At 36.9% G+C, this 22,228-nt stretch overlaps 1 protein-coding gene across 1 annotated transcript in view; it reads right to left on the bottom strand.

Moving 5' to 3' along the window:
• Positions 1-22,228, bottom strand: part of LOC131045351 (uncharacterized) — a 78,337-nt gene that overhangs the window by 15,758 nt on the left and 40,351 nt on the right. Inside the window, exon 2 of the mRNA XM_057978939.2 lies at positions 13,362-13,417. Coding sequence (XP_057834922.1) covers positions 13,362-13,417 — 56 coding nt within the window. The remainder of the gene's footprint in view (positions 1-13,361; positions 13,418-22,228) is intronic.

The following is a 22,228-nucleotide window of genomic DNA, read 5'->3' as shown; positions in this document are numbered from 1 at the left end:
ATATATATATATATATATATATATATATATATATATATATATATATATATATATATATATATATATATATATATATATATATATATATATATATATATATATATATATATTGTGCGCTTATACAAGAAAGAATGCTATACGTTATTCTACCTATTTAACAAACAGTGTTAACCGAGTTACCAAGGAAAGGATACTATACTCAGTAGGACCTTACTTGGATTGACCCAACCCTCTATTGAGAAATATTTCTCAGTTGGGAGCAACTCAGGATGTTGCCCTCCTAAGGTCTCTATTTGGGATCTCTATTAATGAGGGAAATCATTAATGTTCTCAAGCTTTGGCAGAGATCCCACCCCTGCTCAAGCTTCCCTATCTCTAACATATGCATATGGTTAACCTCTACAATATATATATTGCCTCTAAGAGATTCACTACGAAACTCCCTCTGGATTCTTATGAAAATATTCAACGCAATCACAGTATCCATGCTCTTTACTTTTAATACATAAGTTACCTGTTGGTCTTGTTGACTAATTTGCAGAATCTGGATATTTCGTATACCCTCTTTCCTTCGTTACTACGCTCTGGGCATTTGCACCAGTGTGTTTCTTCCTCTGCAGTTTATTGGCGACGGCAAGGTATAGAAGTGACAACGCACTTCCTGCTTATCCGCCTATATGCTGGGCTGCGCGGGTTATGCGGAGCTTTTCTCACGATACTCCTTGTTGATGGTGATGACGTCTCCTGGTATACGCGCCTCTCCACCTTTTCCTTCTCCCCCCTCCGTATTTCACAGACGCGTTATTCATATGCGTCTCGGTTGCTCCCTCTGCGGTCATGGCTCGGGTCGTGACTTTTGGATGTCACGACTTTGGGTTAAATCGCTATGTTTGTTTTAATTAGACTTTAACGCATACTCCCATTTATTTTCATAGTTCGATTTATTTTCTTTATTAACATCTTTCTTATCCTTCACTACTTTATTATTTAACCATTTAACTTCATTTATATTTTAATATTTAATTTTTACTATTGTATTATTTATTAGTTACTCTTTATTTTTAAGAGAATCATGATTTATTGTTTATTGCAAATAATGATTTATTATTTAGTATTTTACATTTACTTGGTTTATAATAATAATTATTATTTATCATTTATTTACAAATAATAATTATTTATTATTTATTATTATTTACTTGATTTATAATAGTAATTATTATTTAGCATTTACAACTAAAGAGTAATGATTTATCATTTATTATAATAATTATAATAATTTTAATTAACAATGATCAATGTGTCTTTGACAAATGTAAGTACCAGAATATATTTATTAATCAGGGGTCATTACAGTCCCTCCCTCTCGACTTTGCTTGTCCTCAAGCATTTTAAGAGTCTCTTCCTTCTCCCAAGTAGCATCTTCATTGGGTAGTCCCTTCCATTTGATTAGGACCTCTTTCACGGTCCAATTCCTCAACTTTTTCTCTCTAGTATCAATGATGACCTCTGGCTCTAGGATAAGTTGTCCCTCGTCGTCAAGTGGGGGCAATGTTTCACATGGTACAACTTGTTGTCCCAAAACTCTTTTTAATCTGGATACATGAAATACATTGTGAATGCGGCTATCCCTAGGAAGCTCTAATTCATAGGCCATTTCTCCTACCTTCCGTGTTACACGGTATGGTCCATAGAATCGTGGTTTGAGTTTCTCTGTCCCATTCTTTTTGATGGATATCTGTTTATATGGCTGCAACCGCAAAAAGACTAGATCCCCTATTTCAAATGATCTCTCCACTCGTTTCTTGTCTGCATAGAGTTTTTACTGATTTTGGGCATGATGTAAATTGTCTCTAAGTGCCTTCATGAGGTCAATATTCTTTTGGATAAATTCTTGAGAGCTGGGTACTTTGCTATCTTGGGTGTTCAATCCTCCAAAAAATGGGGCCTCATAAATGTATAGTGCTTTGAATGGACTCATCCCTATAGACAAATGGTGGGTGGTATTATAACAATATTCTCCCAGATGCAACCATCTAATCCATCTTGTTTGTTGGCCCGTGACATAGTTCCTTAAGTACCTTTCTATCCATTTATTTACTATCTCTATCTGCCCATCAGTCTGGGGGTGATAACTGGTGCTTGGTGTTAATGTTGTTCCTGCTAACCTGAAAAGTTCTTGCCAGAACTTACTAAGAAATTTACTATCTCTATCACTTACAATGTTCTGGGGAAGCCCATGGAGGCGGAAGACTTCTCTAAAGAATAGTTTTGCTATTTGTTGTGCTTTAAACTCTGAGGAGGTGGGGAAGAAATGAGCATATTTTGTGAGTCTGTCTACCACTACATAAATATTGTCTTTCCTCTGAACTTTGGGTAATCCTTTATAAAATCCATAGATATACTTTCCCATTTCTGGCTTGGAATAGGGAGTGGGTGTAATAGTCCCGCCGGATGTGATAATTTTGTTTTATTTTGTTGACATGTCATGCATTCCCGTACATATTTGTAAACGTCCTTCTTTAGTCCCTTCCATGAGTATTTTTCTCTTATATGTTTGTATGTTTTATAGTACCCTTGGTGTTCGGCTAGAGGGCTGTCATGATACTCCCTTAGAATGGTGTCTTTTATTTTTGATTGAGGGGTTAGATATACCCTACCTTTGTAGAGGATAACACCATCCCATACTCTGAATCCTTCACTGGGCATCTTCCCTTCCATAATCTCGACGGTCAAGGGGTCTTTGGCGTATTCTGCTATTATATCTTTTTTCCAATCCTTTGTAATTTTAGTTATAGTGTTGATGTGAGGTCGTCGGGATAAGGCGTCTCCGGCCCCGTTATTGTTGTCTATCATTTAGGTCCCTCTAGCTCAGGAAGACAAGCAAGCTGTTATGGTCTGTTTTCACCAGGAATTTTCCACATACCAGGTATTGCCGAAACTTTGCTAAGGCGTCCATTATAGCCAACATTTCTTTATCATAGCTGGAATAATGTTTCTCTGTCCCTGTGAGCTTGCGGCTTTCGAAGGCTATCGGGTGTTTCCTTTGCATAAGAACAGCCCCGATACCTTCCCCTGATGCGTCACACTGTAGTTCAAATGGTATGGAGAAGTCAGGAATGGCCAATACTGGGCATGAACTCATGGCTTCCTTGAGTTGTTCAAAGGCTTGTTGGGCTCCTTCACCCCATGAAAAAGCCCCCTTTTTGGTCAAGTCTGTGAGCGGGGCTGCTATCTTGGAGAATCCTTTTACGAATCGCCGGTAATAATTGCATAACCCCACAAAACCTCTAAGTTGTGTGAGAGTTTTGGGCCTAGGCCATTCCTTGATGGCTCTGATTTTTTCTTCATCCACACTTACCCCTTCTATATTAATTTTATGCCCTAGGTAGAGTATCTCCTTAAGGCCAAACTCACATTTCGAGATTTTGGCATATAATGACTTTGTCTCTAGTATATTCAGCACTTCCTCAATATGTTTGAGATGTTCCTCCCACGTTTTGCTATAAATGAGAATGTCGTCAAAAAATATGAGAAGAAACTTCCTCAATTGTCGCCTGAAGGTGTGATTCATACAAGATTGAAAAGTGGCTGGGGCGTTCGTAAGTCCAAATGGAAGCACTAAAAATTCAAAATGCCCATAATGACATCTAAAGGCTGTTTTTTGCACATCTTCTTCCCTCATTCTGATTTGATGGTATCCTGACCTTAAATCAATCTTGGAAAAATAACAAGCTCCATGTAGTTCATCCATCAGCTCGTCGATCCAAGGGATAGGATATCTATTTTTTATGGTTTTCTTATTTAAGGCTCTATAATCAATACACATTCTCATAGTTCCATCTTTCTTTTTGACTAACACCACTGATGAGGCAAAAGGACTGCTGCTGGGTTGAATGTGACCCATTTCCAATAGCTCCTTAATGGTTTTCTCAATTTCCTCTTTAAACTTGTGGGGGTGTCTATAAGGTGTGGTAATCACTGGTTTTGCTCCTCCTAATTCAATAGAATGTTCAAAACCTCTTTTTGGGGGAAGGTCGGGTGGAATGTCACAAAAAACCTTTTTGTATCTTTCAAGGATGGGTTGGACGTCTATATGAATTCTCTGTTCATCTGAAGGAGTTTTACCTAGTATACATTGAGCTACCCATTCACCTTGATCATGTCTAAGGATTTTTTCAATTTTATTACAAGACACTAGCTTGGGACACCCATCCGGCATGCCTTTTAAGATTACTTGTTTCCCTTAATGCTCAAAACATATCTCTAAATTAGGGCTATCCATAACGAACCACCCCAAATAATTTATCCATGGCATCCCAAGGACAACATCATTCTGTAAGTTTGCTACATAAAAATCTCTTTTGATGTATGTTTCCCCAAAGTGATTTCCACTTGAGGTACTATTTTCGTACATTGATTTATGGATCCATCTGCGAGGGCGACCTTAAATCCTGGAAAGTTTTGGGTTTTTAGTCTCCTTTTTGCCACCAAGTGTTGGCTAATGAAATCATGCGAAGCGCCTGTGTCTACTAAGGCAACCACCTTCTTTCCTTTAAGAGTTCCCTTAATTCGAAAAGGTCTACTCATGTTCTGAGTGATGACTGCCAGTGATCCCTCTGTTTCGTCGGTCTTAGCCCTCTTGTTAAAATCTTCTATTTGATTTACTCTACCTCTCTTACATTGATGCCCTCTTTCCCAAGGCTCTCTACATTTGAAACATAAGTTTTTCTTCATTAATTCATCCCTCTTTTGGCACCTATGTCCTGCACTCCAGGGCTCCATACATAAATAACATGGTTTCTCTAAATTGTTTTTCCTTGAATCATCTCTTCGGTAGGGTGATTTGGAGGGGTAGACCTTTGTCTTTTCTTTGGATTGGTTAGACTCAACCCTTCTTGCTTTCTTGATAGCCTCGGCTAAATTTTGGGGTTCGAATGGTTTCACTACATTTTTGGTTAGGTCTTTGAGCCCCTCTATAAACATATGAGTTAGCCGCTTCTGGGATAGGTTAGGAATCATAACAAATAATTCTTGGAATTTGCTAATAAATTCATCCACTGTGCCAGTTTGTTTGAGGAGCACTAATTCTTGAAAATACCATTCGGAGTCTTTTTCGTCAAATCTGCTGGTAAGTTTTTGAGAGAAATCCCCGTAGGAGTTTATACTTTGATGACCTAGGGAAACAAGTCCATTATGCCACCATTCATGAGCTGCTCCTTCTAGATGGAGAATCGCAAATTGGAGGGTGTTCTCTTCTGTCATAGGGCTTAGAGTGAAATAGGTATTTAGTTTTTGTAACCATGCATGGGCTGTGAGTTTCCCTGATCCGTCAAAGTTGGGAAGGGATACTTTATTCACTTTGTGTTGGAGTTCTTTATTCTTATGCTTCCGGGGTGCTTCCCTACGCTTGTCCTCACAGAAATCCCTAAAGGATACCACTTCCCTGATATGAGGGTCTAGATCGGCATATGCTCTGGCAATGTCCTCAATGCTAATTCTGTGTTCTATTCCCTCCTCTTCCTGAGATGGCTCATTGTGAGGTAAGAATTGGGGTTGAGGCACCCTGGACGTTGAGCATTCATTATTATTCTCTGAATGATTAGAGCTAGTATCCCTTTTATCGGTAGTATGCCCTTTATTGATTGAGTTTCCCATAGATTTCAAAGCTTGTAGGATGGCCTGATTGATTCTTTCATCTCCTTAATCAGGGTGTGATTTGTTTGTTCCAAATAAGATCTCATCTCATTGGCGAATTCGTTCATGTTGGGTTTCTTCTTCCTCTGGTAGACTAACATAAACTCCACAGGATGGCAAGATTATGCTCTGATACCACTGTAATGTTCCCAGTTGGGAATTGGATTATATGGCGTTTAAGTCCTGCAAACAAACGTTAGTAGACAAACAATATGAAAGATAATTAATCATATATATATATATATATTTATTTGTGCGCTTATACAAGAAAGAATGCTATACGTTATTCTACCTATTTAACAAACAATGTTAATCGAGTTACCAAGGAAAGGATACTATACTCAGTAGGACCTTACCTGGATTGACCCAACCCTCTATTGAGAAATATTTCTCAGTTGGGAGCAACTCAGGATGTCGCCCTCCTAAGGTCTCTATTTGGGATCTCTATTAATGAGGGAAATCATTAATGTTCTCAAGCTTTGGCAGAGATCCCACCCCTGCTCAAGCTTCCCTATCTTTAACATATGCATATGGTTAACCTCTACAATATATATATTGCCTCTAAGAGATTCACTACGAAACTCCCTCTAGATTCTTATGAAAATATTCAACGCAGTCACAGTAACCATGCTCTTTACTTTTAATACATAAGTTACCTGTTGGTCTTGTTGACTAATTTGCAGAATCTGGATATTTTGTATACCCTCTTTCCTTCGTTACTATGCTCTGGGCATTTGCACCAGTGTGTTTCTTCCTCTGCAGTTTATTGGCGACGACAAGGTATAGAAGTGACAACGCACTTCCTGCTTATCCACCTGTATGCTGGGCTGCGCGGGTTATGCGGAGCTTTTCTCACGATACTCCTTGCTGATGGTGATGACGTCTCCTGGTATACGCGCCTCTCCACCTTTTCCTTCTCCCCCCTCTGTATTTCACAGACGCGTTATTCATATGCGTCTCGGTTGCTCCCTCTGCGATCATGGCTCGGGTCGTGACTTTTGGATGTCACGAGTTTGGGTTAAATCGCTATGTTTGTTTTAATTAGACTTTAATGCATACTCCCATTTATTTTCATAGTTCGATTTATTTTATTTATTAACATCTTTCTTATCCTTCACTACTTTATTATTTAACCATTTAACTTCATTTATATTTTAATATTTAATTTTTACTATTGTATTATTTATTAGTTACTCTTTATTTTTAAGAGAAGCATGATTTATTGTTTATTGCAAATAATGATTTATTATTTAGTATTTTACATTTACTTGGTTTATAATAATTATTATTATTTATCATTTATTTACAAATAATAATTATTTATTATTTATTATTTATTATTTACTTGATTTATAATAGTAATTATTATTTAGCATTTACAACTAAAGAGTAATGATTTATCATTTATTATAATAATTATAATAATTTTAATTAACAGTGATCAATGTGTCTTAGACAAATGTAAGTACCGGAATATATTTATTAATCAGGGGTCATTACATTACCAAACATCTAGGATAAGAATTCAAATACAGTCTCATACGTATTCAGAATTCTCACAAAGCTCTTATAACTCCCTTAGCACCATCCAAAACGCTACAGAATAAGCACAACAAGAGGAATCCAAACGTCTCCCACAGAGGCGGAAGTTGAACCAATTTAACTTCACAAAAGAGGTTCAGCTGTGTGGCTTTGTTATACATGGGATGTTTACACCTGCTGATTAAATGCTTTGCTGGCCCTGTTCCCATAGGTGATGTTTTGCACAGCTGCTACAATACTCACTGTTAGACATTCCTTCCATTTATTCACATAACCCCTGTTCAAATCCTTCTCTAAAATTCATTTCTGATTGCTGATCCACTCAACCGATTAAAACTGGATATTGCTCTGATCCAATTTCCAGCACGAAAGCACATTATAAAAAGTTTGCATTCTTCTTATCACATTTTCAAGCAGTTAGAAGGGGTGAATATATACTAAGTTCTAAGACATCCCTTCCTACTTTTTTTCAAACTTCAATGTTTTCTCCCTTGCCTCATTCATTCTCCCTTCTTTTTTTCCTTCTTCATTCTTTCTAATGTTTTTCATTTGTAGAATCTAAATTGTAAATCTAAAAAAGAATAAACCATAGGTTTAAAACTTTTCCTATTACTTGTTTACATTTTTGCTTTCTTTATAAAAATTATATTCTGTAGCCCTAGCATTGTGTTTTTCTCTCTATTTACAAAGTTTTTGAATGTAGATCACACAAACAAAGAGCCTTCATGGAAGGATGGCACTTAGAAAGTGAGAAAGGACAGGTCTTTTGCAAATATTGTTGTTTCAAGTTTTAAGGAGGCAGCATTAATCACCTCAAATACCACCTTAGCCACATACCTATCTGTTATTAGAATATTTAATTATATTTTAGTCACCTATATTTAGTTCCTTGTTTAATAGTCATTTAGCTTTTTTGTTAATTAGCTTTTAAGCTTAATTTAGCTTTTAGCTCTTTAATCTTTTACTTTAACGTTATGTTCTAATTATAGAACATCGTCTTGTAACCTCTATATATACGTGTGTATATCGTTCAATGTAATCATCCGATTATTGAATCATTCATTCAATTTATTTTTCATGGTATCAGAGCGGGTCGATGGGATTCTTTAAAATTTGGCGAATTTTTTAATTAAAATTCATGGCCGCCTTTTTGGAATATTTTCCAGATTTTTTTTATTGTTTTTTTATTAAAAAACGATTTTGCTTTTTAGAAGGCTTTTTGAGGGTTTATGGTTCGTGGGCGAATTTCTTTGTGCTGGGCAGCAGTTCATGTTTTTATTTTAGCGTTCTAGAGATTTTCGAGCCTGCAACCTGGAGTTTTTTTTGCAGATTGAAAATTTTCCTAGGGTTTCTGCAATTTTCAACTAGGGTTTTGACCCTTCAGTTCAAGTCAAAATTTTATTTTGTTTGCAAATTCTTGGTGGGTTTTTCGAGACCTCAACTGGGTCGTCGTCAGATTTTTCTGGGTGCATTGTTTTTCATGCCTCGATTTTTGAGCCGTCGGATCTGCAATCTGTTTTCAGATTCTCGATGGGTTTTTCGAGAGCTTTTTGGGTGCCTCGTTTTCCGTGCCTCAAATTTTGTGCCAGCAAATTTGCCTTGGAATTTAAAAACGGTTCACAATTTCTGCTATTTATGTGGACGTTGGGATTTTTGCTGTTTTTTGGGCACCATTTATGCTGTTTTAAGTGTGCAGAAAATTTTAATTTCTCGGTTTCTTCCAAACCTTGAAATTTGCACCTTGGAATTTGTGCTAGAATTCTCCTCCAGGGTTTCAGATTTTTTGTGCAGCTGCTTCTATTCTGATTTTTGAATCAGATTCTTCTGTCTCATGCTTTCATTAGGTTGACCTCGTTCAACCTCCATTTTTGTGATGGCATCTTTGACCAACATCATGTTGGAACACAGACAAAAGTTTAACAACTGCCACAACCCCTGGAAACAGTGCATGTTCACGATATTTGAATATCGTTGCCTTGATCAGATTGATTTAGGCCAGACCTCATCTTACAGGTCCCAGGGTTTTCACAATTTTTTCCTGAAAATTTGTCTGTCGGTTTTCTGATTTTTTCCACAAAAAATCATGGGAGGGTTTTCACGATTTTTTTCTCAAAAATTGTTCGCAGGGTTTATAATTTTCCCTTTAAAATTATCTCATCTGTAATCCGTGATATTCGCATAAGATTTTAGTTATCTCGGTTTTACCGTTTTTTCCCACAAAAACGATGATTTGTAACCTCAGATTTCTTGGTTTTTCGAATTCTCTTTTCAAGGGTTCCCATTTCAGGGTTTGACGGTTTTTTCCTCAAAAATCATGCTTTGTTGCAGTTAGTTTGGGTCGCACCTACCAAGGCGAACATCTACAACCGTGGTATCTTGCAGTCAGTTTTGGAGTTGGTACTCTTCTGCAAAAGGGTTTGCTGATTTTTTCCTCAAAATCATTGTTTCAGGCTTCAGTAATTCGTGTGTGCCAGATCTCTAATTCGCGTGTGAAGGCTACATTAGCTTGGATGGCTTTTGGTATTCTTGGTCATTAACACTTTTCAGATCCAGGGAGGGTCTCACCACAGCAGAGTGTTCTTTTCATTTGTGATCAAAAGACCTGCAGTGTCTTTTGTAGGGTAGTTAGTAGATAGAATGACCATTAAGGGAGGGTATTAGAATATTTAATTATATTTTAGTCACCTATATTTAATTCCTTGTTTAATGGTCATTTAGCTTTTTAGTTAATTAGCTTTTAAGCTTAATTTAGCTTTTAGCTCTTTAATCTTTTACTTTAATGTTGTGTTCTAATTATAGAACATCGTCTTGTAACCTCTATATATACGTGTGTATATCGTTCAATGTAATCATCCGATTATTGAATCATTCATTCAATTTATTTTTCATCTGTGACGTTGCACTATCAAAAGAAGCTGAGCCAAAGCTTAAAGTTTTCAAGGAAGGCCCAGAAAGCATGGCAAAACAAACTGATAGTTGCCTGTTTTAGTCCTCCCCCAGTTTCTAGATTGAATTCTACTAGCATTGGGCCTAGATTTTGTCATTCCAAATGATTTGATAAGAAATATACATTAAAAAGTTTCTCCACTTAAAGTTCACAATTGTTTTCTTTAAATTGCCAATATTTCACCAGGTTTGCACATAAGTCCAAGTCTAATTAAAAAGTAGCTTGCCAATATTATGCCAAGCCCAAGTCTCACCTCTATTGAAAGGAGTTTGCACAGTCCCAATAAAGAACAAGTCAGGGTCCATCAGGGACCATAGTGACAAGAACAGAATGTATCAAATTTATGATTCATACCACTAACATGCAATGACTTTGAACTCAGCTTAAAGACATAACTCATTTCTAAAGTAAGCAACTAATATGCACCTATTCAATTGCATTGCGTATGCCTTAGCTGTGGTCTCTTAAATTGAACAACACACCTCATTACATGCTCGTTCAAGCAAGGAACATACAAATAATGTCTATTACTGGATTACAAAATGAAATGTTTACCTTACCCAACAACATTCAGTACATAAAATAATAAAAAATATATCCAACGATCTCTTATGTAGCCACCAATAATAAAAGCACAGTTACCAATCTGACCAGATAGGCAGTAATTTGATTAAATCCTATGTTTCACAGCGTTTAGGGGACGGGGATGGGGGGAGAGCAGGGGATGCGTTTCCGGGACGTCCTTCAGAGGGCCTTTTTTAGGGTATGGCAGGGGACAGTGATATACAAATTTTTCAAAATATATTAATATATTATAGAGAGAGAGAGAGAGAGAGAGAGAGAGAGAGAGAGAGAGAGAGAGATGTCAATAACTGATATGTTTCACAGTGTTTAGGGGACAGGCAGGGGGACAGCAGGGGATGCGTTTCCGGGACGTCCTTCAAAGGTCCTTTTTTAGGGGATGGCAGGGGACAGTGATATACAAATTTTTAAAGATATATGAATTTTTCAAAATATATTAATATATTATAGAGAGAGAGGGGGGGAAGAAAGAGATGTCAATAACTGATATGTTTCACAGCATTTTGGGGACGGGGACGGGCGGACGGCAGGGGATGCGTTTCCGGGACGTCCTTCAAAGGGCCTTTTTTAGGGTTGGCAGGGGACAGTGATATACAATTTTTTAAATATATATATGAATTTTTCAAAATATATTAATATATTATAGAGAGAGAGGGAAAGAAAGAGATATGTCAATAACTGATAACGACAATATCAGTTGTAAATAAATCTTGAGGGTAGTAGTACAACAGCATAATAAATTTCAATAAAGCACAACAGAGTCTCGAACATCAAAAAACCATGGTCTATCAATGTCCAAAATTCTCAAACATGTATCCAGAAGTCTCAAACATCAAAATACAACAGTCTATGAAACTAAGCCTCATTTGAGCTATCAATATGCAAAGACTTAGAACCATCTGAGTCACTATCACCCTCTAGCAGAAGTGGATCATCCAAATGGTAGCCCGACTAGTCCAAGTTGTTGGGTTAGTGTTTTGTTTGGTTTTAACTCTTTATGTCGTTTCAGGGTTCCTTTGTGGTTTAGAAGTCCTTGTGGGCCCCCCACAGACCAATAAAAGCAAAGAAAATTAGGAAACAAAAACTTTTTTTTTTGGTTTTTGCAAGCCTTGAATCATTCCCAGCCGCAAGGGATGGCTAGCCATTTTGGGGAAGGGGGGATGCCAAGGGGATGTCCCCTTGCCATCTAGGGGATGACAAAACGTCCCCAACTGGCTGGGGATGTTTCCTGGGAATTTTGGTCAAGCAGGGACAGCAAGGGGGCTTCCCTTTGGCATCCCCCCGTCCCCGAAATGGCAGGGGGGAGGGACGTCAGGTTTTGGAGCAGGGGACATATACCCGTGTAACATAGATTAAATCCAACCTTTTTGATTCAGTTTCAAAACTTTCAAAAATATAGATTATAAATGTAAGACTGTGTCACACAGGGATGTGTCCCCACCCCTTAAACCCCTATATCCATCCCTTGGTGCATTTTGGGGACGGTGTGACATTAGAAGACATCCCCTAGCCATAATCCCCAACTGAGAAAATGCAGAAGTGTCCTGGAACACGTCCCTAAAATCGGGGACAGCAGGAGACACATAGGGGGCACCTGGCTGTTCCTGAGGCAACCAAGGACATCTCAAACATCCCTTGACAGTCCCGGCAACAGCCAAGTGTCCCTTGTGGAAACGCAATTTATTATAATGTTTCAAAAAGAAAATCATCCATCACATTAAAAAGAGACACTTAAATATATCATGACAGCAGTGACAGCAACAATTGTAGTATAAGTTATAACTGCAATAAATATATCATGATTCAGATTCATAGTTAATGGTATAAGTTATATAACAGTTAACACTAACAGCAAAAATTTGGATTTCTTATTTCATTGTTCAAAAAAGTCTCAAACTTCAAAATTCTTGATATGATGTTGGAGTCAGTTATTATTGACAGTTGCAAAAGAGATTAAAGGTGCATTTTCCATGGTCTGATACAGTGTGATATTGTGTGAGATGTACAAACAAACATTTTCTTTTTAGAATGTGGTTGTCATGCAGGCTTCTACAGACATCATTCAACATCATTTTTATTGTCATGTTATATTGCTGCTGTTAAACTGCTGTTCCTTAACTTGTACTCTCTCTCTCTCTCTCTCTCTCTCTCTCTCTCTCTCTCTCTCTCTCTCTCTATATATATATATATATATTGCCGTCCCCAAAAAATGGCCCTTGGACGGCTGTCCCCAAAACACATCCCCTGCCATCCTTCCCATCTCCATCCAGGATATGCCATGGAACATAGATGTAAACATATCAATAAGAGGAAAAAAAGATTAACCAAAATCCAAAAACTAAATTTTCCCCTCTTCAACTAAGCCAAATAATTTTTCCTCATAATTCTAAGTTCCAACTTCCAAATCTTTTTCTCCTCCTATTTATACCAACTCCTTCATGTCTGATACATATTATGAGAAGAGGTCACACAAGGACAAAAGGCGCCTTATGTAATTTATATTTTTCAACCAAATTTTTCTTGAATGGTAGGTACCTTGAAAACATAAAGCTCAAAACTGAACACAATTCTGTCTTGTAAGTTATATATTTACCTCATCCTCATTGCATTTCGATCTGCCTCTGCTGCCGCTGCTATTGATGCCATTGCCTGCATCAGATTCAAGTAAGCAATATCTTCTGCATAATAATCTAATGTACATTCTTCTAAAACTGATAAATAAAATATTTTCATTATCTAATTATCTTTGCGTCAATATATCTACTTCTAAATTATTAGTGGTTTGTTGTTAATAAGCACATATTATCCCAAAACTGGTGAGAATGACAAAGACATGCAAATGACAGTTACATGAGGAACATACTAATCGATTGCAAAGCATATGTTATTAGCAATCACTATGTATGATTACAGAGGAGACTGACTGACTGATTCAGAAACAAGATTGTAAAGCATAGAAAAAGCATAATAGAAAGCATAATAATAGAACTTCTTCCTCTCACAAGAAGGGTGAATTATACATCACTATAGTTAAAAAGCATATATATATAGCATCCTAGATCCTTCTATACCAATGATGTCTGCTATGAGCCAAACTTCAATCTCTTTTAACTTTGATTCTTGAAATATCATTTTATTCATTAGACACGTCATAAATTTAACAAGAACATATACAAACTGGGAAGTTCTCATGCAAAATACATTATAAATAGTGAGCCAAAGATTCTAAAGAAGACTCAATCCAGAAGCACAGAATTTATGAATGATCCACCTCTGCCTGTAATATAACGGTCACAATCTGCAGCAATCAATTAAGACAAATAGACACCCCAAATAAATTAACAGTTTTCTCCACCTCCATATCTTAAAGAATAAAAGTATTCAAGCTCTTCTTTAGTTAAATAGATCAGGCTTCAAACCCTAAAAGTATGAAATCAGCTACTGAGCTCCAAAGAAGCAATATGTCAAGTTCTCACAGAATCTACAGAATTTAATGAAGAAAAAGAGACTTGCTTAAAATAACTAAGCTTCTGGGAAACAATTCCAATATTGACTTTGATATGTGTTGGTGACAAGTTGAATTGCGCAGAAAATGCATGTAACTTGCTTCCCTCATATCACTACCGCTCTTCAAAACATATGATGGGAGTTCATTTCCAAATCAAGATTGGTTTTTATACTTGTTGAAATATTGATTTTGCCAAGCTCATGGAAAAAGAAATCCCTAAGTATAACCTTGTCGATTTGATATGAGAAAAAGTTATCTTTCAATGTACTGGGGTTCTTGAAGGTATTCAAGGCAACAGTCACAAGCATGTCCCCTGTCCAAACGACTTCTAGTCTGGCTATTCTAATGAAGCCAAAGTCCAAAGCAAATTTGAAGGAAATTTCCAGAGGGAGTCAATAATGTTGGTAGTAAGCAAAGAGTCTCCAAACTTTCCAGAGAAAAAAATTTCTCAATTCACTTCCTACTGTTGAATGGTCACAAGCTGACGCATCACCTGAAAGTACAAAGACAATTTTTATTGGTCTTCCCTCTGGCTTGATCAAAGGTTTTCTAAGTGTTCAAAGACGAAGACTACTATCATCAGTGAAGCACAAAAAGACAAGATTCTTCTACGCATTCTTCAAAACAAAGGAGTACTGTCAGACAGGCACCTCCTATAATTTCTAATGCTTCTGATGTCATCGGTGCAACAATCAAGATGGAGGAGATGATGAGAAAAGGTAACAAATAAAATCAGAGAACCCCTGTAGCAGTGGTTAAATGAAGAGGCCCAAGAAAAACTTTGTAATAATTTCTGACAAAGACATGCAAATGACAGTTACACGTGCCAGGAACATGCACTTTTACCTTTTAATAACAACTTCTGGGACAGATCTTGGAACAAATCTGCAAAGTTTAGGTTTAGCACTTCCTGTAAGAACCTGTGCTATTTCTATACCAAATTTTTGTTCTTTCTTCAATGTTATTATTTTTTTGGATTGGTATTAAATCAAAACAGTTTACATGCATCCTATTTGAAGAATTTCAGACTGGAGTATTTTTTAAAAGTTTGCTGATTGTTTTCCGAACCACAATGCCATAAATACTTATGAAACTCAAATTGATATGCACAGATTTGATGAAGCATAATATCAAACATATTGCATCATTCTAAGGTCTGAAATACTCAGAATTTAAAAAGAACAGTTTGCTGCAATACAGAGCAGAATTACAAAGTTAAACAAATTTTATTTTCTGAACTTGATACACGACAAAATTTATCATTGAATAAGCCCGGAAACTTATTAACAGCCACACTCAACTTGTATCATATCACTCAGCCATATTTGCACGCCAACAGGAGAAACTTATCGCCCAGCCAATACAAAATCAGATGCCAAGCATACAACAATTCAAATGCCCAGCTTAGAAGGCCATACCAAACACCCAGCTAGAAGCTATAACTCCCATCACCCTCAGATTTCAGATGATCAGCAAATATGATACTCGCCCTTGTTGTATTCTACATCCACCAGCTGATAAGGTTGGCCAACCATACCTTCCAACGCCACTATAAGCTTGGCAAAAACCCTCGACCTGCCTAGTTCCTTGATGGCAACCAGATAAAGTGCATAAATTGCCTAAATCAACCGATGATTCTAATGCCCAGCTCACACAATGATTAGAAATGAAGCTGCAATCGCCCACAAATCTGAAATCCCACGTGCAACCAGCTATCTCCATCTTTCCAGCAATCTCTGCAATTCTTATAACGATCTGTCTTGCCTGTGAGACTTCACAAATTGTCCAAACAGTCAATTCCAGTGTAAAACCTGTATGATTTCACCTGCTAGCTAGGGAGGAATCTTGCACCACTGAAGCCAATCCAAAAGATGCACATATGAATGCTATGGAATCCACCAAGGTTGGCTGAAATGGGTTTTTGACCAATCAACCAAGAAAAAATCCAAGGCTTTTCATCCTAGGGCTTGCTGAACTGAAAGCAAAAGCTCTCAAAACTCTTCAAGAAAAACAACAAGTCAAAATGATCAAATGAGCTTTCACAACCTCCTTATAAAGCCTTCCTGGAACTTTCCAGAATATCCATAACAAAATCACTTTTATTTTAGATATTAATCTCTTTTTGCTCATAAATATTCCCTCTTGTAAAGTGACTCACTTTATAGATATCCCATTGACATAAAATAAATCACTTCATTGATGAACCAAGGTTCAACATTTAATTGATTAAATGTAAATAATCCCGAGGAGCCTAGAACTATTTAAAATTTATTTAACTAATTGTTTTTATGACATTTCGAATAAATTTATTTAACTAATTATTTTTATGACATTTCGCATAATTAAAATTAGTGTCTTTTAATTTATTTATTTTTCGACAACTTAATTTTAATCATTTAATTATTCTCTAACGTCAAATAAAAGGGATATTATAGTCCTCTATTCCCAGAGATTGCTTGTCCTCAAGCAATCAGACCCTATATGCCGACCCTATATGCCAAACCAATACCAAGATCCCCAAATCCATCTTATGAATCCTCCACCATGAACCCACTGCTCCACTCTGACACAACTAAAACCAGGTTATCTATTATCATTCTTTCTTACCCTATGAAGCAGTCCCATAATCAGAAAAATTCTCAAATCCCAAACCTCAGTAACATCATATATCCTAAAGGTGAAAGAATAGGCATAACTCAACAAGTCACCATCACAAGTTTCCCATCTCAAAATCAATATTGTTTGCAAACATCTGAACTGTTTCTCTTGCACTGCCTCCCAAATGTGATCAATGTTGGAAGCCATAATCGTCATTTCCAATAACAACTACTTACCAACACTTTCTCGTGATTCTTTGCTGACGATCTGAGCATAATTACAGGCTGTCCAAGACTGGAAACCATAATTCATTGTCTGATTTTTCCAAAATCAACAATCTGAAAGTAGGATAGCAACTGCAATATTGAGATCTACTAACAAAAATAGGGTGGGAGTATGCTGAAATGACATGAGAAATCTAAAATTTCTTCCCTTCCAATCATTAACTAAAAATTTTCCCATTCCATAACAAAAAGCACTTGCCAGTTTACTTAATGTGTACAATCATAAGTATGTGGTGATTGATCTGCATTAAACAATTCTATGAACTACATATCAGAGATTGCATTTCAGAGCAATAGAATAATCAAATTCATTAACATAAGGGTATATATACAAGTAATGGCGGTGAACAGAGTGCTCTAAATGGCACTCACGGTTTTAACAAATGATAACAAAAATTCCCAATTATTCTAACAAACATACTCACACTTAACAAATATAACAAACTATCCTATGGTAGAAATGATGGAATACTCAACATTCCCCCCTTATTACATCATTGTTTTAAAATACTAATAAGAGAACTCTGAAATATTTTAAACTTCACACATGCAAGAGGCTTGGTGAAGATGTCAGCACATTGTTCCTGTGTGGAGCAGAATTGAAGTTGAACGTTGTTTTGTTGAACATGTTCTCAAATGAAGTAACAGTCGACTTCAATATGTTTGGTCCATTCATGAAACACTGGATTACAAACAAGCTTGAGAACACTCTGATTATCGCAATAGAGGACTGTAAGCGGGTTTTGTGGTACCCCCAATCCTTCTAATATGCTACGTAACCAAACTGCTTCACAAACTGCTGCACGATACTCTGCTTCTGTTCAAGAACAAGCAATTGCGGGTTGCTTCTTACTTCCTTAAGAAATAGGTCCTAATCCGAGGAAGAAAACATATCTAGAAGTGGATTTTCTATCATCAACAGACCCTGCATAGTCTGCATCTGTATATCCTATCAAGAAGAATTTATCACTCTTTTTATATTCCAAACCATGATCCATCGTACCATGTATATACCTTAAGACCCTTTTTGCTGCATTCCAATGGGACATTTTTGGTTCTTCCATGAATCTGGATAGATAATTTACAGCAAAACTAATGTCTGGTCTAGTATAAGCCAGATAAATCAAACCTCCAATCATCTGACAATAGAGAGTTGCATTCACCTGAGAAGATGTATCAGATGTAGATAATTGCAAACCTAATTCCATAGGTGTAGACATGGGGTTGGAATCCATCGTTCTGAACTTCTTGAGCAATGTCTTGGCATATTTCCTCTGTGACACAAAGATATGGTGATGTGTTTTCCATACCTCTAAGCCTAGACAATAGTGCAATAGCCCGAGATTTGTCATATCAAAAGCCTTCTTGAGATCATTTTTGGTTGCCTCAACCATTTCTTCTGAGCTTCCTGTGATAAATAAGTCATCAACATACACATTAATTATCACAATATCCCCCCCCCCCCTTGATCCTTGAGGTAGAGATTTGGATCATATGGATGCCTAGTGAAACCATGTTGTAGCAAATGCTCATCAATTTTGATATACCAGGGTCTAGGAGCCTGTTTGAGACCATATAGGGACTTGATTAGCTTGCACACCTTTTCTTTTTTACTAGGTGCAACATATCCCTCTGGTTGGGTCATATAGACCTCTTCCTTAAGGTCTCCATTAAGAAATGCACTTTTTACATCCATTTAGTATAGTTTCCATCCAAATTGTGCAACTAAAGAAAACATCATTCTAATGGTTTTTATTTTTGCAATGGGAGCAAATGTTTCCTCATGGTCTATACCTTCTTTCTGGACATAACCCTTGGCTACAAGTCTAGCCTTATGTTTATCTATACTACCATCTGCTTTATACTTAGTTTTAAAAACCCATTTACAACCAATTGCTTTCTTACCAGGCGGTAGATCAACAAGCTCCTAAGTGTTGTTTTTCATCAAAGATTGATACTCTGCATCCATAGCCTCTTTCCAGGGCTTCGACTCTAGTGCTTCCTGAACATTAGATGGCTCAAGATTTTCAACACTTGTAGTCATTAGAGCTATGTTTACCTCATTGCGAGCCATGTTGCGAGTCCTTGGACCTGAAGTGGAAGTGTCTGGAACACCATCTAGCTTTGCATCTCGAATGGTACTAGTGTACCACTTTGGTAAAGGCTTTGTGACATTGGTGGGTGTTGATTGATTATCAATGTTCCCATCATTTTTACCATCCATGTTGAACATAGGAGCACTATCTGTAGTAGGTGATGAAGTGGGAGGAGAACTTGACTCACTCTTCTCATCAAAAATTACATCCCTACTGATGTAAATCTTCTTTGTGTTGGGATCCATGAGGCAATATGCCTTGGATTCATTACTATATCCAAGAAGATTACATTGCATTGACTTTTCATCAAGCTTCTTCCTTTTTGGTTTAGGAATATGCATATAGGCAATGCATCCAAAAACACAAAGATGTGAGATAGAAGGCTTTACCCCTGTCCATGCTTCTTCTGGAGTGATGCCATCAAGGGCCTTGGTTGGTGCACGATTCAAAAGATAAACTGCAGTGTGTATAGCTTCAGTCCAATATGCATGCTCTAGTTGAGAATCTTTCAACATACTTCGAACCATTTCCACAATAATGCGATTTCTTCGTTCAGCAACTCCATTTTGTTGAGGTGCCTATGTTGCAGTCAATTGATGTCGAATGCCATTTTCCTTCAGACATGTGGAGAATTTTGTGTTGGTGTATTCCCCCCTCAATCTGAGCGAAGGGCACAGATACAATGATTTGTATCTTTCTCCACCTGAGTGCGAAACTCTTTAAATAGGAAAGTGCGTCATCTTCATGCTGCAAGTAATATACCCACATTTTCCTTGTAAGAACATCAACAAAAAGCTGAAAGTACTTGAATCCACTGTGACTAGGTGGCATGGGACCGCACGGATCGGTATGCACCAGTTGCAAAGGTTGGCTGGCACAATGCTCACTATGATAGAAGGGTGCTATATATTGTTTTCCAGCAATGCAGCTAGAACAAATAGCACTCAACTTCTCAAGTGACCGAAGCCCTTTGACCACGCTTTTTTGACCAAGTTCTAGCAAGTAACTAGAGCTTAAATGACCAAATCTACGATGCCAAAGAAGAGCAAGATTATTTTCCTTAGTCACTAAGGCTTGATTATTAGCAGTTGTATCAAGCCTAAACATTTTGCTAATCTTAGTAGCACTGGCAACAATCTTGTCATTTTTAGACTTATCTTTGATAAGACAGATCTTTTTATCCTTAATTGAATCAAATTCAATCCTAAGATTATGATCAAGAAACTGATTAACAAAAAGAAGATTTTTGGTAAGTCCTGGCACATACTGTTGAAATAGTAGCTAGCTCGGATACCTATCTATTTTAATGTTGTCAATGACAATTAAAATACACATGTATTATCTATTATGTAAATCGAATTTTGGGCTGGACCCAATCATGTAGTGTGGAGAAAATTAATTGTAACTTGTAACGTGGTTACACTAAATTGTTGCTTTGGGCTGGGCCCAAACATATGTAACGTGTAGGCAATAAATGGAACTTAGGGCTGGGCCCAAAGTCATGTAACGTGATCATTATGCATTGTAAAACATGCCCCAAATTTGGGTGCTAAAATAAAATATGAAATTTTATCCTAGCCGACTTGAAGGAAATGTAAAAGATGAATCTTGTATATAACAAGATTCATCTTAGATCTCAAATCATTCATTCATCACTCAAGTAAATCTCTTAAATAGTGAATCCTAGTCATGCAACACAGCAACATACAAAAACTCTTCAAGATCAGCAAATTGTCTTCAGCGAAGAGTTCTTCCAAGTGTAGCGAATTGATCTTCAATCTAGCAATTCAAATCCTCAAGGTTGGCGATGTGACTTAAGGTCAGCGAACATCTTTCTTGAAGCCAGCGTATACTTCTTAGTGATAGCAGTCATCATTGAAGATCAGCGAATCATTCTTGAAGGCTGCCAACATCACTCCAAGATCAGCGAACCTCATTTCTGGGACAGCAACAGTTGTATTTCAGATAAGTTCATTACTTCAGCTTGCCCTAGGTTAATCACTGAGATTAGGTTGCTGTCAAACAGTGAATCTCATTGTAAAATTATATTGGGGTTACATAATAAAGATCTGAGATTAGTGGCTGGGTTTTTCACCTCCAAGAAGGAGGTTTTCCTAGGGTATTTGTGTCTTGTGTTTTATTACTGTTACTATTCATTCACAGTCTGATTATAATCTAATTGCTTAAATTAACATCTGATTGCCTAAAATTAACACATACAAGACATTGGTAATCCTACAATGATTAATGTCAAACTTCAAAGAGATGTCAACAATACCTTTGATGTAATGGGTGGTATCTAAGTCACAAGGTTCGAATTCGAATTCGAAATCGACAGCCATGAAATTCGGATGAAATTCGACAAGGGAAAAATTCGAAAAAAAAAATCGGATAAAATTCGCCTTATATAATTTTGTTTATTTTTTAAATATATGTATACTTCTAATAAATTATCAAAATAGCTTAACATGGCTAAATAGATTTGAAGTCATTATAAAAGATGGCACATTTATAAAATATAAACCATAAGAAACATGTGAAATCACGATTGCGAAGATGTTTTCTTTTCAAAAAGTTACAATAAAAAGTTAAGACTTCAAAAAAGCTCTAAGTCATCAAGAGCACTTGGCTCAGATGGTGTAGCATCATCATCTGTATCACTATCCAATTCCTCATCAAGAAAGTCAGGCTCATCTGCAACTGGCACTTCTATGTCTTGTGGAATGTGTTGTCGTGAAGAAGAAGTGGAGTCACTTGCTGATTTGTTCATGAGCAATTTCAAATTGCTGCGAACATAGACAAGATCTCCCAACTTTCCAGACAACAATTTGTTCCTCTTCTTGGAATGGATGTGGTCAAAGCAACTCCAATTCCTCTCACAAGCTGATGAACTTGCTCCCTGACTCAATATTCTAATGGCAAAGCGCTGAAGTTCAGGAGTTTGTGCTCCATAGCTCATCCGCCATCTATAACT

The sequence above is a fragment of the Cryptomeria japonica genome, chromosome 8 (genome assembly GCF_030272615.1).
Source record: "Cryptomeria japonica chromosome 8, Sugi_1.0, whole genome shotgun sequence".
NCBI classification, from domain to species: Eukaryota; Viridiplantae; Streptophyta; class Pinopsida; order Cupressales; family Cupressaceae; genus Cryptomeria; species Cryptomeria japonica.
This window is presented reverse-complemented; position numbering and strand designations above follow the sequence as displayed.